The sequence below is a fragment of the Cannabis sativa genome, chromosome 9 (assembly GCF_029168945.1).
Source record: "Cannabis sativa cultivar Pink pepper isolate KNU-18-1 chromosome 9, ASM2916894v1, whole genome shotgun sequence".
Classification (NCBI taxonomy): domain Eukaryota; kingdom Viridiplantae; phylum Streptophyta; class Magnoliopsida; order Rosales; family Cannabaceae; genus Cannabis; species Cannabis sativa.
Genome location: NC_083609.1, coordinates 9,595,933 through 9,613,953, shown reverse-complemented (window position 1 = coordinate 9,613,953; position 18,021 = coordinate 9,595,933). Strand labels below are relative to the sequence as shown.

Here is an 18,021-nt window from a genome sequence, read left to right as displayed (position 1 = left end):
GGCTTTGTAGTTACTGTTAAGCATCCACCAATTATACCTAAAGTTTGACACCAACAATAAAAACATCATTATTTTTTTATAATGCAGTAACTGTGATCAGAAATATCATCCTACTTGTAAATAGCCTTTGTATTGGGAAAACGATCACACCAGAGCTCATTCATAAAAACTCTGTCTAAATTAGAATAGATCCTATTTCCCATTTCATATTTGTTGGTCCAGGTGAAGCTAAAATTGGAGCACTTAAGCTCTTCCACTTGACCTTGAGCCAACCAATTTTAAGCATCTAGAATGTCATTAGTCGTGATCTGTCTTTCCCCAACTCTATCATTATAGTTGAACATAGCATTGAAATTTCCAAAAACAAGCCAAGGATGATTCAAACACCCAAAACTAGCCAACTTTTCTTAGAGCATATTCCTTACCGTAGCAGAATTAGAACCATACACAGCAATAATAAAGAGAATAGAGTTATGCCCAACTACTTTAACCTTACAGTGCACAAATTGAATATCTTCACAAATAACCTGAACTTGGACAAAGCATCTCTGCTAAAGAAGTAAAATTCTACTAGAGACAATAGTACTAGAGTAGAAATCCCAATTAGGGAAATTATTCAAAATTATATCAACAACCTTTTCATGACAAATTTTGGTTTCAAAAAAGGTACTAAAACCAATCTTATTCAATCTATATATATCAAGGATAGTTTTTTATTTACTACCTTTATTTTAAATCCTGGACATTCCACCCGATCATGTTACACTACTCCATGACGTAAAGTCATAGAAGTAGTGACCAAATTCCCTCAATCATGCACTTGAAGCGCTGCATAAACATTACTAGTTGTGGCATTAGATGGTTGTGAACCAAACTTTTTAACTCCTTTCCTTCTAGAAGTGATCCAATCACCCCCAATACCAGTAACTATTTCAATTGGTACAGAAACTTTTACAGCCATCGAGTCTTTAACCTGCACATCAGAAGCATTAGATATAACTTCATTAGAAATTGAAGTTGTTTTTTAGGCTAAGTTTCTACTGGTTTATCCTCAACGGAATTATCTACTCCCATCTCTGGTTTATTTAGCACAACCTGCTTTTTCTTGACCTAAACTAGGCCTTGATCTTTCGAGCAATTGGCAACAGTATGTCCCAACAATTCACACGCAGAGCACTTAGAGGGCAACCATTCATATTCTATAGCTTGATCGACCAATTAATTTTTCTCATTAATGAACGAAAGAGTCTTCGAAGGATTATCTAAAATTTCTATATCAACAAGAATTCTAGCAAATTTAACCATAGATCTTTCTTTGGTAACCTTATTAATCATAATAGGCTTACCATTTGTGCTCACCATAGCACTAAGGTTGTTGCGTCCCCAGTATTAAAGACCGAGGCCATTTAATCTAATCCAAATGAGAACTGATTTCACCATTTGAACTGAATCCATGTCCAATGACCAGGGACGAAGAACCACTAGCTTCTTGTCAAAGTGCACCACACCTATTTCCAGAACCAAATCCCTTGTAGTTTCATCTCAAACGCTCACAAGTGTGAAACCCAAGTGCATCCTCATTATTTTTTCAATACCCAGATTGCCCCATATTCTTTTAACAAAACCTTCAAACACACGGAATGGGGGATTAGCACCCAGAACTATGCATACAATAAATGTCTTCCACATTGAAGCCTCAACTTCAATCTCCTCAATATCAAGCTTCGCTACCAGACGATCGCCCACTTTCATAAGCTCTAGATAATCAAGTTGAGTAGATGGAGTACGAACTTGATTAACCTTAAATTTACTCCAAATTTCTTTGGCAGAGGACTGGAAAACTGGTTCATCAATCTCAGCTTCTTCAGCCCAACAAGAAATCTTTGCAGATTTCGTCTAAGGTGAAGTAATAGACTAAGTTCATAATCAACTTCAAGTTCATCACACGGGTCATGAAACACCTCAGACTGAATCTCAATTAGATTCTCTTTATGGATCAAAGGGAATTCACTATCGAATCAGACTTCATCAACAATAGCCACCGTCACCACTGACTTCAGTACTTCTTTTTTCTTCCTACCCATGGGGCCGGGAGAGAGAGAGAGAGAGAGAGAGAGAGAGAGAGAGAGAGAGAGAGAGAGAGAGAGAGAGAGAGAGAGAGAGAGAGAGAGAGAGAGAGAGAGAGAGAGAGAGAGAGAGAAGAAGCACCATACGCCTTGTTATCGCCAAAGATAATTTATTTTTAGCATTTGGCTTGGTAGAAAAATTCATCGAAGAGAAATAATTAGTAGTATGACTTTTGTTATTTAAAAATAAATATAAAGTTATTTATAAATTAGTGAAGTGATTTAGTTAATGGTATTAGTGTAATAAAATGATAATATTATGACCAAAAATATTAAGTAAAAATAGATTATAAGCACTATTCATTGAATATTTTTTTAAATAAGATAAAAAAAATTAATCAATCCTAATTTAAATATGTTTCATTCAAAACCATAATATTACAATGTAATTATCTAATTAGAACAAACTATTAAATATGGTGTATTTTTTAAATTCTCCACCTTTAAAAAAAATCCATTATATTATATTATATGTAATATATAATTCGATCGACCAGTTGCTTTTGTGTCTTTAATATTTGGACCCCAGTAATATAATTGCATATATATGTCTATATATGTACATCGATCTTTCAAAAATGTGAAGAACATGTTATATAATTATAAAAATGTATAGTTTTTAAAAATCTTTATATATAATATACACCAACCAAATTAATTAGTTAGTGTCCCTACCAATAATATTATAAACACTACTAGTATTGAAAGTTATTTCATAATATAATTAATTAATTAATTAATCATTTTGTATTGTAAATTTTGCTGATGATGATATTCAATAAAGTGGTAATGAGACATAATTTAAGTACCCCATATAAACCAGTTCTGCTGAGGAGTTTTTGGACCCCATTTTTTAGGGTTTTATTATATATTTATTGCTTTTTCTTCATTTTTTTTTTCCAATGGAGTGTGTTTGTCTATTATTATTGTCATTATGGATTATCCACAAAACCATGCATTTATAATTTGATCTAATCCACCACAAACACAGAAAGACCACATATATATGTAAAGCTTTTCTCCAATAATTATAAAAAGCGTACGTTGTTGGGTATATTTCTTGAAAAAAGCTTAATTCATAAAGTAATTGCATTACTAGAGCAACTCAACTCATTAATTGTGCTATCTTTTACTAAAGGAGAGATATATAGTAGTCTAGTTTCTTGCTTGTTAAGAATTGGACTTCAAAATTCAATAATATATATTGAATCGATCAATAATAATCGTGCAAATCCACAAGCATATATATATATATGTACAACATGTTCCACTCTTATTTGGTAGAAACAAAGTCCATAAAAAAGCCAAATTCATTAAAGACTTGCTAAATATATATAATGCAATCTGGCTTTTCTCCCAAACTACTTTTCTAGCTCTCTTTCTTGTTTTTTCAATTTTAATTTTCTCCCTTCTCTTTGTGGTAGGGGAATTCTTTTTTTTTTTTTCATTATAGATTGGACATTGGAGAGGATAATACATCATAGGTTAATTAGGATTTTTTTTCCCCCGAACTTTGACATGTAACAAATTATGCCCCCTAAATTTTTTTGGCCGTTAAAAATTCTCCCTAAACTATTGAGATTGTTAAATTTAAGGACTTTTGTCTAATTTTAGTAAACAAATTCTAACATAGATGAAAGTTCAGGGGACATGATTTAGTAAATATCAAAGTTTGATGGGCATGATTTGGTAGATATCAAAGTCTGAAAAGTATGGTTTAGTACATAAACAATCACTGAAACAGTAAAATTGAATTTAATTAGACAAAAATTCTTAAATTTAACAATTTCAATAGTTCATGGAAATTTTTAACTGCCAAAAAAGTTCAGGGGACATGATTTGGTACATGTCAAAGTTCGGGGAAAAAAATCTTAATTAGCCTACATCATAAAAATATATACTATAATATTTAGGAGAATTTTCATAAAATACTTTTTTATATTAATTCACAATTTTATGGCCTATACTTTTTATTTACAAAAGTACATTTACAAAAATTTAAAATAACAAAAATACACTTTGGTCAACAAAAAATAAAAAAGAACAACTAAAAAAATAACGAGAAATTAACCTCCAATAATTATAAATCAATTATAAATAAATTATAAAACAACCAAAAACAACTAGAAAAATAACTTGATGAAAATTATAATACAACCATAAATAAAAACTATAAAACAACTAAAAAATGATCATTTATTATTTTTACTGGAAAATATTTTATTAATAAATATTCAAAACATGAAAATAAAAAAAAATAAAAAAATTCCGGAAAGTATTTTTATAATTTTTTTTAATTACGTAATTTTTTTTAATTTTTATTTGCATATGTATGAATGAATGCGCTTTTTCTTTTTTCTGTGTTTTTTTTTTTTTTACGCAATGATGTGCTTTTTCAAATTGTCATTATAAGTGATATTCAAAATTTTTAACTTTATTATATGGGAAAAGGAAGACCAACACAAACTTACCTCAAATAATTGTTGCTTAATTTGGTTTTTTTTCTTACATATTAACATTAATATAAAGTATAATCACATTATTTAGAGGTATTACACACCTAAAAGCTGTCTTGAAATTAAATATGCATGTAGATTCGTAATAATACTTAATTAAAGCATAATACATATGTATATATATGTGTATATTTACTAATGAAATTAATTGTTTTTTTTTTGTATATATTGAATTATTATTAGCTATACACAAAAAAAAAACACATTGCTAATTAATAACTATTAGGATGCATTTGGTTGGGAGGAATGGGAATAGAAATGGAATAGAATAAAATTTAAAATACATAAAAAAAATTGATAAAAAATCATTAATTTTTTTTCTTGTTACATTGGAATGGTCATTCATTTCTTTTAAAATAGAATAGTCATTCCACCAAAATGGTAGAAAGAGCATTCCATTGAAATGTTATTCCAATATTTTAAAATGCAACCAAACAAAAGAATTAAATAAAAATTGTTTCTTTTCCATTCCATTCTATTCCATATGATTACTTCCAACCAAATACCATCTTAGTTCTTCCATATGGGAGTGACAATAAATATACATATGTATATATAATATTTCTTTACAAAAAAAATAAAATAGTTTTGTTGTTTGAGTAGAGAGAGAGAAAAGTAGTGATTAGAAGAAAGTTCGTCTATTCTTAATTGGTGGGTCTAACTAGTTATGGCGTCACCAACAAAAGGAAACACCTTTGTCACAAAGGGATACCTCTAAATTAGTCTTACCCTTCTTAATATACCCCACCATCAAATCCACCTTGGACACTCATAATAAAACCACATCAAAAAGACAAGGCATCCAAAAATTGACTAATAATAAAAATAAAAACAATTAATCTTTTTATTAATTGGTTGTATATGGATAAAACACTAGGACCCCCTCATGGGAAATATATATGTAATTTTATAATAGTAGCATTTTAATCAATTCCTTTTATAATAAATATATAATATGATGAATATAAGAATCCTAGATCCCTAGTTGTATTTTCTTTACCAAATCTTAACTTATTATATTGAAAATGAAAAGGAAGGATGAAAAACATTAAAGGGAGAAAAAAAAAGCATATGTGTCCTAACTAATTAGACAACAATTGTCTTAATATAAAGAAGAGCATTATTATTATTATTATTATTATTTAGTAGTAGTGTCGAGTATCTTTTAGAAGTGACACTCTATAATTAGTTAGTGATATTTTTTAAAAATTATTTTCTTAAGTTATTTAAAACTCGCTACTTAATTACACGAATAGTAATATGACACTAAAAATTATATTAACTACGAATAATGTATTTTAGTAATTCTCTATAAAGTAACATATAAATTCAAAAATGGAGAGCTTTTGCTCTTTTCTTTCCCCAATCCACATCATCGTTATTCTTTAGATTCATCTATTTGGATAAGAATGTATATTAAAAGGGTTTATCATAGACACATATACACAACAATATAAATTCTAAGTTATAACATGACACACACACACGTCCATATTATATATGATCATATCTACACACAAAGAACACACATGCACTCATTCTTGACCTCATTGTTCAAACTTGAAGATTAAATTCTCAAAACAAAATTGTGTGGTTTGCATGTGACATTGTTAATATATAATATTAATAATAATAATATTGTTATTGTTATTTTTTGGTTATATTTTGAGTCTTGAAATTAATGCTCTCCACGTACGTCTTCTAAGAAATTCAACCTATTGTCTTTTACATTAAGTTCCAATTCCATCATTTATGTATATATATATATTCATCTATCTATATTATATATATACATGATTGATGGATTTTTTATATAAGAATGACGTCTCTATTAACTAATTAATTAGTTCTTATGTGTATAGCTTATGTCTGAAGGAAGTAAAAGGCTTTCCAATAAATTAAGGATATGTATATGTTTTGAGTTTTCAATAGCAACCACTAGTATTCTTGTGCTTATCCTAATTCCTTTGTTTGTTTTTGGACCCTTTTCTTCTTCATATTCTTCTTTAATTTTTTCTCTCCTACATACACTATACATGTACACATGCTTTTACTTTTCTATTGAATTATTTCATAGTGGCAAGTTTAAAAGAGACATGAAATATTCATTACTTGACAAAGATTGTCAAATGAAAGTTTGATGGGGAATACAAAAAAGAGCCAATTAATAATAACATGGTGTAAAATGAGACTATATACACCTACAAAAGGATAGAAAAGAAAAAAAAAACAAAGAGATACCTACCTCACCTACAAAAGGAGAATATTCAATAAGATTATGAAATATTCTTCTTCATAGGGGATGATGGTCCACACCTATATATATTGTTTTTTTTTAGTACACCCTATATATACATATATTAATGTTTGATCTGTCAAGATCCCATTCCTCTAATCTTAAGTCTATTGAGAAATTGATGGTCAAACTTTTTTTTTTAACTTAATTTTATTTTAGTTTTTACAATTTTTTTTTCTTTTCACTAATTAAGTTAAATGTTGGGATTGTTTCTTTGCTAATTTAATCATCAGTAGGCCTCATGATCGCCATGCATGCATGATGTTAATATGTTATGGCAATTTAATTTATAATTAGCACTTATTAGGCTCATGATTCTTAATGTTCCAATAATAAATTTTTGATAAATAGTAATCAATCAAAAAAGATTTTTGTGCTTACAAAGTTGTTTGCATGTGATTATGTCAGCACAGTATTTTCTTCTTTTTGTCTCTGCAGACAAAATTAATTAATCACTGAAACATGTATATGTAAAGATTTAATTACAATGGTAATTAATAATTAAGTGTAAGTAACTTTTTGAGTGCATAATCAATTGCCGATTCTATGTCCATTACTTTTCAGCTTTTTCATGTTGCAAAGTCTTTTCTTTTCTGTTCTTTTTTTATTATTAATTCATCTATATCTATCCTCAATTAACTAGCTTAGATCTCCCAAAATCCAGGTCTTTCACGTCAAGAAAGTTTACCTTTTTATACCAAAAATTAGAAAAGAAACCATCCACCTCATCCCACACAAACGTCTTTTCATTCCTTGTTTGTCATTCCAATCATTCAAAAGTTCGTCCCTCCATTCCAAATATTTTTTTTGCTTTCTTCAAATTATGTTTATTGTGTTCCAGACAACTTTTAAATATATATATAATAATTTATGTATGTATATGTTTATACACAAAATATAATTTTTAAGAAGATTGAGAACAAAAGGTGATATTAGCTTTTGTAATTTTGACTTCACCAACCAAATTTGCTAAATTGTTTTTGCTAGAGTAATTCATTGAACTTTTTTCTGATCTATAGGAACAAAAACAACTTTCACAGATTTTTTGTTTATTTTTACGATCTTTCTGATTTGAAATCATGGTAAGCAATAAGCATAGTCCAGTGGTCCATTTGTAAACAAATTAGGAAACACATTATTAACAAGCCGCCCATTATTCCAAATATTGGTGACTCAAAACGGCTCATGTTTCTCAATTACACACAATAATCATAAATCTTACCAACTCAAATTCTTTTTTTAATTTATCAAAATACACATCATGCTTTTCTTTTTTAAAAATAATATTACATGTTTTTATTTTCCCAAGGGGTATGTTTCTATTTTCAAAAATGAAATATGGTCTAAAAACGGATGAATTAAACAAGAAGCGAAAATTGATTGTGAATATACTTATTATCAACGTTAATAAGCAAGAAAAAGTACTATACTACAGCATAATAGCATTGCGTTTTAGACACTTTTGTGAATCAATTTCATTTGTCATTTATTTATGACAAACCCAATTTAGAAGCCATTTTCCCTTGTGTGGCCTTTTTCAATTGGGTATGGAATGTTGGACCATAAAAAAATTCTATTTAGAGAGAAAGAATATACACGTGTAGGTATCCAATACGTCACTACCAACAAAATATCCAACTGTGGATCAAAGAAAAAATATCCAACTAATGTTTTCATTCATAGTGGCGATGCCATGCCATTCTCCTCTTATTGGTTCAAGCAATAACGACAATGTTTTGAGATGATGCGATGTAAATTAACGTTTTGTGATCGCATAATTAACATGTGAATATATGAGATTGAGACACATAATTTGAAATAATGATAACATAAATGTAGTTTAGACAAAACCATTATACACAAAACACTGTTAATATATATTTGAAATAATATATAGAAGGGATATTCATACAAACTCAAGGTACCCCATATCATGCTTCATTTCATATTCCGCAATAACTAAAAAGAGAGATATATATGGAAATAATAAATCATTAAAAAAAATACAAAAAATACAGTGGGGGAAGGTGACCCATTTTACTATTGGACACCATTTTCTCACCAGTGGGAGAGCCATCCACGAATGATGATGACACCCCCAACGGAAAAGGTATAACTTATTTTTTCCGTATGAATTAAAAAAGTGACACTTTTAGATACAATTTGAGTTGGTACGTACGTACAATGTTCATTTTCCTGGGAGTCCAACTCGTTGCCTCTCCCTCTGTCGAATTAGATTTGGATCCTTTGGAGATGAGGTCTTGCCTCCCACCCCACCTGCCTGACGCATCATTTCTGTAAAAAAAAAAAAAGAAAAATATGCACTCTCAATATTCATAGCTATTAATTTATGATCTTATTAAATATCTTGACTCCTCTTAAGTAAAAATTACACTAACACACCAAAATTTATGTGGAAACCAATGTGACACTTGAAATATATCAAAGGTGTTTCCCAAAATTTAGGTTATAGTCAAAATGTACAAATTGTAGCGTACTGCTATAATTTTGACATAAATCGAGAAAACATTTTAATCTTTCCTAATTAAGAGGAGTATTTGCTAGGCCAGCATACTTTTGTTTATGTAACACAATTATTGTCCATTTCAAGAAAAACTATGGAATATGTAAGAGCCTAATGATACTTTTAATTGAATACCAAAAATCATGTGCTTCCACTACTAAGAAATGAGAATACTGTTTATATGTAGGAAACAAAGGTAATTAGGAGTGCCTATAATTGAAAGTGTTTGTTTAACCAGGTAAAATACAGTAATCGTGTAATTGAAAATAATCATGTAATTAGAAATTACTGATCTGTTTTAATTAAATTCTTTAATTATTGTAGCTTTTATAAGAATGGGGTGTAATTACAAATTAAATAATTAATTAATAAACTATGCACTAACTGGAATTTATATCTAATTACAATTTGACATTCAAACACACTTTTTAAATAGCCCTAGTAATGACACAATGACTTCCAAATACACTGTAAAAGTTGTAAACCGAGAAAACAAGGAACTTACCTCGCGTCCTCTCAAGCTCTTCAACTAGTTCCTCTTTCCACTTTCTTTGCCTCTCAGAGAAGTTTGTGCTGCCAGTAAAAACAAAAAATTAATTAAGAAGATGAAGTATACATTAAATTTGAGAAACATAAGCTAATGTGAATCACCAAAACTTGATCACAAACCTTTGGCTTAAAGATCCTTCCTGAGTACCAATAAGACCCTTCCATTCACCAAGCTGTGGTGGCTGAATTTCCTGAAGCGGTCGACCATGCACAATACTAATACTAGCGTTTGACACATTTTTTGTTTGACTTCTGGACCAAGGACTGGCAGTCTTGGCAGCATCAACCATGGCAGAGAATCTTCTACTTGGTAGCCGACTAGGTGACTTGCTTTTAGGCGGTAAATTCAGAAAACTTGGAACGTTTTCACTATCCCTAACACCAACTGTACATGGATGACCAGCGGGATTAATTGTGCTGTTATAGAACTCTTCATATAGAGGCGTCTGCAACTTCTTAAGATCTAAAGCCTGACAGAATAACAAATAATAATGGATTTTCAATGATACAGCTATAATATTAGAAACAAGAGATATTTACCAAGATGTTCAAATCATTAGGCACCTTTTCATCCAAAAAGGCTCTAATTTTCGACTCTGTAACTTCTTCATCGTCTTCAGCTGTAGATGATGGCCCACAACTAAATTTAAACTCGCCTTCCTGAACAGATGCTCCAAGACTGTTATCAGCCATTTGAGCTGTCTGACCTGGTAATGAGTCGATTCCACTTCTATCCAACTCCAAACTTTTATCAAACTTAGATGGCCAATCATCAGTTGGTTCAGACATGGGATTAAAACTCTATTGATAGTCAAAACAACAAAAACATTCATCAATGTTTAAATTAGTGGTGAGCATCTAAGATACTGGACAGAGAAAGAAAATGTCCATTACCTTGGTCAAGTCGTTTGACTCTAAGACAGATCCAAACTTTACTAATGAACCACACATAAGGTCATCATCTTTATCATCAATCTGACACATCTCATCGTCAGAATTGGTGTGCCCCCAGTGTGATCCCATTCCCGAGAAATTCTCGGGATATATAGTTGAACATCTCAAACTACCCATTTCAAATATATCTTTCAAGCCCGAGCAAGCGGATCTTCTGATAGAAGAGTTCAAGCTGCAACATCAATACAATGTCAGGAGTCAGCATTACAAAACAAATCAATAAGAGCTTTACAAACTAAAATACTTACGAGTTTCTAAGATTTGACCCGGGTGCTGCTATGATGTTTCCAGGATCCTGATAGAAACGAAGTTAGCAAGAGAAGAAACTATAACAGTGAACGGCAAAAAAAGAATTCTTACAGAAATTGTACTGACCAAAATTGACGTGCGAAACACTGGATGAGGTTCTTGATACACCCCAGTGACAAACGGATGCTGCATGCAATAGCCAAAATTAATGTTTGAATAGTAAAAGTGTAAAATAAAGAAGTCATGTAAACGCTAGATGGACAAGTGGTTACTGATAATTACCAAATATTTATACTGAAAGTGAAAATAGTGCAGTGCAGGCGGGTGTTTCAAAAACGAAAGAGAGGGAAAAACTTCAACGAAAACTAAAAATTCACCGAAATATTTCAATTGATCTGAAAACTAAACTGTTGACCACTGGGAAACTAGAATTTTTTAAATAGCATAATGTAAGCTTGAAACAGGACATTAACAAAAGAAGAAACAAATAATAGTCCTAATTAGATTAGCACACTATGGAAGAAAATAGCAAATAAGGAAAGAGGCAAAAAAAAAAAGACTAAGACAAGTAGAAAACGGATTAAGGAAAGCAAGAAAAGTCCAAACAAAAATAATAAAACTATATATATATGCTCGATATAAACGGGAAACTACTAACACTGTTAGAAATTAGTAAATACGTAAGTAACAAAATAGGAAACTAGACAACGGGTAACTCCATAAATGTCAATTAAGGTCTGACAACCTCAGCTTACGCTGGGCGTCCTACATATCAGAAGAGCATAGTCAGACACATATACATTTAAAAAAATGCTAATAATATTCCGTATATGTATTTATTTATAGCAGATCACTATGCATACTCTCATTCTTTAAGGTTCCGCATATTCTATAAAAGATGGATAAAAACAATAATTATAATTTAGTGCTACTAAGTACTACCTGCAACAACTCCGATGCCGTGGGCCGTAAGTCTGGTTCCCTGCCACAAAATTTTCAAGACTTAAGGAATAGGATAGTTAAATATTTGATTTGAAGAATACAAAAATAATAATAATAATAATAATAACTACACAAGTACACAGTATTCATAAATTTAACAGATTGTAAGGATATAAATATGCATTATTGTCAAACAATTTGAAAGGGGAGAACAATTTAGAGAAAATGTAATTTTACTTGTGCAAACATTTTAGCAGGAAGTCCTTTGCCTCAGCAGATAGATGCTCGGGAATGGGCGGATGTGATTTTGTTGTCCCAATATGGAAGAGAGCTGCAACCTGAAAATACATTAATTTTCAGTTAGCAATGCTTTAAGGAGGAAAAATGCTTAAGAAAATTCTAATCAATGCTAATATACAAACCTCTTGATACTGCTGGCTCCACGGAGGCTTTCCTGTAGCCATCTCAATCATAGTACACCCCACACTCCAAATATCGGCCGAGCTGAAACATTTTCAGAGTTCATGACTTCAGAAGACAGATTTGAAAGGTGAATAGCAAGTTTAAAAAGTATTTACACTTATTATATTAAGGGTAAATAGCGGCTTAAATACCCAAAATTTTAAGTTTGTAAATGACATAAAATAAACTCAATGTTTATTTTTAGCAGCATAAGTACTCAATGTTTGTAAAACTTAATTTTTCATTAATTTCGTCAGTACAAACTCTATTGGGTCTAGATCATTGGATCTAGACAGAAACATGTAGTATCAGTTACTTTCAAATGATTGTTTAATAAATTCAAAACAGAATCTATACTGACGAAATTTTAGGAAAATTACAGTTTTACAAACATTGAGTACTTATGCCGCTAAAATAAACATTAGATTTATACTGCTTACAAACTTAAAACGTTGAGTACTTATGTTGCTATCGATGATTTGTATGGAACATTGCTTAATTCTTATAATGCTTAGTTTAATGACTCTTTGTTGGGTGTACCTACATTAACAAAAAAGAAAATGAGGCATAACGGCTTTAGAAAGTATTAGGTTACTCTAGTCAATATGGTAGTCTTTTATGATGGTACTTTAAATCAATAGTTTAACATATTGAATGGACTCAATTCTCAGCAGGAACCATATCCTCACACAACAGTCTTTGATTTGATCTTCCGAATAGTGGAATGAAAATCTGTCAAACGAAGCTTCAATACAATAGACTAGAAGGGACTCCATCCAGAATCTAATATACTCAGATAAGAATCATACGATGTGGAGAAGAAGAAAACATAGAGAAATTTCACATTATTTAGAGCATAAACGTAGGAGAAGTTTAAAAAACATAGTTGAAGTAGTAGTCTTGAGCGTAATTAATTTTTTCGTTGAGACTTAAAATTTATTCATCTTCTTTCCTTATTTTGGAGTTTATTGAGCTTGAAGTGCCAGTTATAAACTTCATCAAACAATGTTATCTTAGCTCAAAAATGAAAAAACTTACAAACTATGTCCTATTATAAACTTCATTAAACGATGTTATCTTAGCTCAAAAATGAAAAAACTTACAAACTATGTCCTGTTTGTAGAATAACTTCAGGAGCCATCCAATATGGAGTACCCTTCATTGATTTGGCACCAGTAATAGTAGCCTGTATCAAAAGGAAAAACTTATTAAAGGATATGAAATGTTTTATTAGTGTTGGTGAATCAAACTTTAAAATGAAAATATACCAGCTCAACAACTTTCTTGGATGCTCCAAAATCCGCAAGTTTGATGCACCCTTTGTTATCAACAAGGATGTTCGCACCCTATATACGAACATGTCCACTATTGAATCAGATAAAGATCTAGTAGAACTTTACAAAAACGAGTAACTTAAGGGAGAGTCACCTTGATATCCCTGTGCATAATTCCGTTCTTGTGAAGGTACTCAAGACCCAATAGTAATTGTTTTGTATACATTCTTATGACCTGTCCAATCAAAAACTTATAGCTAATGTACCAGTATAACCATCAAGTTCAACAGATATATATAAAGTAAAAATAAACAGTATCAATAAATGACTTACAGACTCAGGAAATGATCCAAACTTCCCTAACAACGAAGATATGGATCCACCAGGAACGAATTCCAACAAGATATTCAAGGACTCATCCTCCCTAGCAGTTCCCAAGTACCTCTTTAAATCAAAACATTAAACCCCATAAGAAATTAAGCAATCAACCACCATTCCCACAAAAACAAGAAAAGCAAAGTATACTCACGACTATATTTGGGTGTGAAAGATTCTTCAGAAGATTCACTTCTTCTTCCAGCTCTCGAATGTGAGCCTATTTGAAATAAATACACTTATAATTTATTTAAATAACAAACTGAAGTATTTCAAGTTCGAACTGTTAAGTCAAATAACTGAAAACTCAACGAAGTAAGCACACATTTAGTCAAAACCAAAGTTAGAAAAATCTTATTCAACAAACAGAAAATTACATAAATAAATGGCACAAAAAAGTAACAGCACAATCAATCAAACTATATTCTAAGTTTTCAAATTTGCGTTCTCTCTAATAAAATTAATACCTGTGTTTTCTCCTTTGAAACACTGCCTGCCGCAATCAGAACCTGCAAATTCAAATTCAGTGTAAGAAAAAAGAAAAAATGAAATTCGAATATAGAGTTATGAATACTAAAATCAGAGACAAAAATAGACCTGTTTCACTGCAAGAAGTTCACCGGAGTCGAGATTCATTCCCATATAAACTCGACCAAACGCACCGCAGCCAATCAACTCACCCTTCCTCCACCGGATCGGCGGCGCGTCGTCCCTCGCTGTCGGTGGGGTAAGCGCCCGAAGCGGTGGCTTAGAGAACAATCCGATTCTCGATTTACGAATACTGGAACCAATTTTCTCGACTAAACCACCGAACCCTACGCCATCTTCAGCGCCGGCTGCTCCTCCGCCGCCTTGGGTTCGAAACACCAGGGATCGGCGAACCGATCCGATGATGTCTTGCATCGGCACCTCCGGGAAAACCCGCTAGGTCTCAGTGTCAGTGGAAGACGAAGATTTGTACGGACGAAAGTGTTGGTTTCAAGCTTGTAATGAGAGGTTCATTTTTCTGTTTTTATTTTTTCTTTTCCTTCTGTGTAGAAAAATATTTGAAAGGAGGGAAAAGAGGGTGGGGGGATCTGTTTTCAAAATTGGGAATTATTTTATATTTTATTAAAAAAAAAAACCATATTTCCTGTTTATTGTAACTGTGCCCCTGTGACTTTTTGTATTTTACTCTTTGGCATGTTATTTGTCTTATTCTTCTATTTTGGCATGTATTTTACTCTTTATACCCCCTAAGTTAAGAGTCCTTTGGCAAAATGATCATAATAAAAACTTTTATTAACATGACTTTTTAAATATTTTTTATTAGCAAAATAATTACCTTTTAAAGTTAAATTAATAATTAATTTAATAAACCCAATTAACATTAAAGTATTTTTTTTAATCTGATCCAATCCAATTAAACTTCATAATTTAATATCTAATTACACACTTAATTTTTAATATTAACTTAAAAATATGAAGAAAAATATCTAAAAATTATATATCAACTTTTAGTAAATTTAATAGTACATAAATATATCATCCTTACAAGTTTAATGCAACTAAAAGTTTAAAATAACTAAAACAACAACACTACCAACTAATAAAATAGAACAAAACATTATTAAAATAAATACACAAAACAACCAAATATTATAAATTCAAAAAAAAAACAGCTAGTTAGAATATAATCAAAATATATTTTTATTACATATAAATAATTTTTTTAATATGTATTAGATGTAATTGGATTGTATCAGTTGTTAATTAGATTTTGAGATTGAAATCTAATAACCGATCCAATCCAATTAAAATCTAACTTTTAACATCCAATCCAATCGAATTGTAATTGAATATCCAATTTTTTGTAATTAAATTGGATTAGATTGATTAAATTCAATTGAATTGGATTAGATCTTGTCCATCCCTTACCCTATAGGTGAAAGACCATGACCTCTCCTGGAGGTCTTCCTCTCCACATTTTGTAAAGTTTTCTTCATCTTCATCTGATTTTTTCTCTCCATCTTCATTATACTACTCAAGCCTTTCTTCTTCGATGATATATATATTGAAATCATTTTAACAGTATCTTATTTATTATCATAATTATTAAACTACCTAGAATGTGTTATAAACAGAAATTAAACTCTTTAAGTTTGAGTATATTTACAGCGGTGATGCAGCGGAATGAATGACTCCTTTCGTTCAGTACTCTAATCTTGAATTATTTCTGTAGTAGAGTATCACTAATGCGTGTCGTAAACCGCAACAAATTTACTAATATTTTAATTCTACTACCTACAACTATTTTAGTATAATTGTAAGTAAGGGTCGTCCCACGCGGACTATGTTTATTCAATTATTCACAAATTAGTAACAAGAATTAGAAGAGGGGGTTTTGATGATTAGAATAAAATAGCAATAAAAAAAAACAAATTTAAAGTGAGCCTACGATATGAGAAACTAGTTAAAGGTTATTTTACCACCCTTGACAATCATTATAACTTCCTATTAATGAATGTAATTTTAGGTTTCGATCAAACTATTAATCCCTCAGATAAAGCTGAAACAACCAATTATCCCAATCTCCCTATTGTATGTAATCAAGGCGAAGCACTAAATAGTTAACTCTTTTACCTAAGCAGTAAATTCACGAAGCATGCTATTTATTTAACTTAGATAAAGCTTTAAGATTTATAGAGATAGGCTAATCTAGGCAACAAATAAATGAAGCATATAATTTATTTAACCTAGTTTCTATTCTTCATCATAATTAAAATTGCAATTTGTCTCAAACACTTATAATCCTAGACTATTAGGTGAATAGTAATCCTAAGATGATGGTAGATTAAAGTAAAACCTAATTTAGTTGTCGTCTAAACAAGATTTAAAACAATAATCATAATATTTAACATAGAAAAATAGAAGCACTTTGATATGATAGAAACTAGAAATTAACATTAAATAATGAAATTAAGAATTCATGTCTCGGGTTTTAAAATAATCTTTAACTAAAAGAAAACTACTTAAAACTAGACATTAATTATAACAAAAATCATAATATTTAATAAGATTTTAAGGAGAAGAAAAGAACTAGAATGAAGAACACTTTAAAGTGGTAATCTCCGTCTCTTCCTTGCTCTCTCTCTCTCAGTTTCTCTCTCTATTTTGTAGCTCTGGAATGATCAAATTCGCAGCCTAAGAGGTCCATTACACTTAGAGTTCAGACAATTGGAACCAAAAACTCGAGACATTCAAAGTAACCTGAAAAACAGCCACACATCCAATGACATTCAACAAAAGTTCAAGCATAAAAGATAAGAAAACTAAAGTTATTACATCCAGCCTCACGGTCAAGGCATAATAATTGTCTCTGCGAATATCAAAAGAGGGCCATCGGCCCCCAAAGAGGAAAAAAAGTAAAGGATAAAGAGAGAGGAACTCAAGATTAGGGTTGGTTAGCTCCATCCTCAGAGGCAACAACACTAGCTCCTAGAGAGTGAACGACCTCTGGTTTGGAACTCTCGACCTCAGGTTATGTAACAGCTACCATTGCGTGCACCTTGGCCAAATAAGCTTCATCCTCCTCACCAACATTGGAATCCTTTTTCCACAGATAATGGAGTGTGGTCACGACTTTCATCTCTACGCTCTGCACATGACGTGCTTATGCATCATCAATAACTTTTGGTTCTCTCCATTTCATTTTTAGTCATGATGGTGGCTTGATGGGATTCCTTGACAAACCAAGGGTATGAAGCCACTAACC

General features: G+C 30.9%; 1 protein-coding gene across 1 annotated transcript; it reads right to left on the bottom strand.

Moving 5' to 3' along the window:
• Window positions 1–8,791: 8,791 nt before the first annotated feature.
• Window positions 8,792–15,348, bottom strand: LOC115723032 (mitogen-activated protein kinase kinase kinase NPK1). Its single transcript, XM_030652430.2, has 17 exons — window positions 14,865–15,348; window positions 14,735–14,776; window positions 14,422–14,487; window positions 14,226–14,336; window positions 14,047–14,127; window positions 13,887–13,964; window positions 13,722–13,804; window positions 12,579–12,660; window positions 12,394–12,494; window positions 12,157–12,196; window positions 11,341–11,400; window positions 11,214–11,260; window positions 10,906–11,137; window positions 10,576–10,812; window positions 10,132–10,481; window positions 9,968–10,035; window positions 8,792–9,233 (listed from the first exon to the last, which is right to left on the bottom strand). Exons 1-17 carry the CDS (start codon window positions 15,168–15,170, stop codon window positions 9,127–9,129), a joined length of 2,091 nt encoding a protein of 696 aa, XP_030508290.2. The 5' UTR covers window positions 15,171–15,348; the 3' UTR covers window positions 8,792–9,126.
• Between the last annotated feature and the right edge of the window lie 2,673 nt (window positions 15,349–18,021).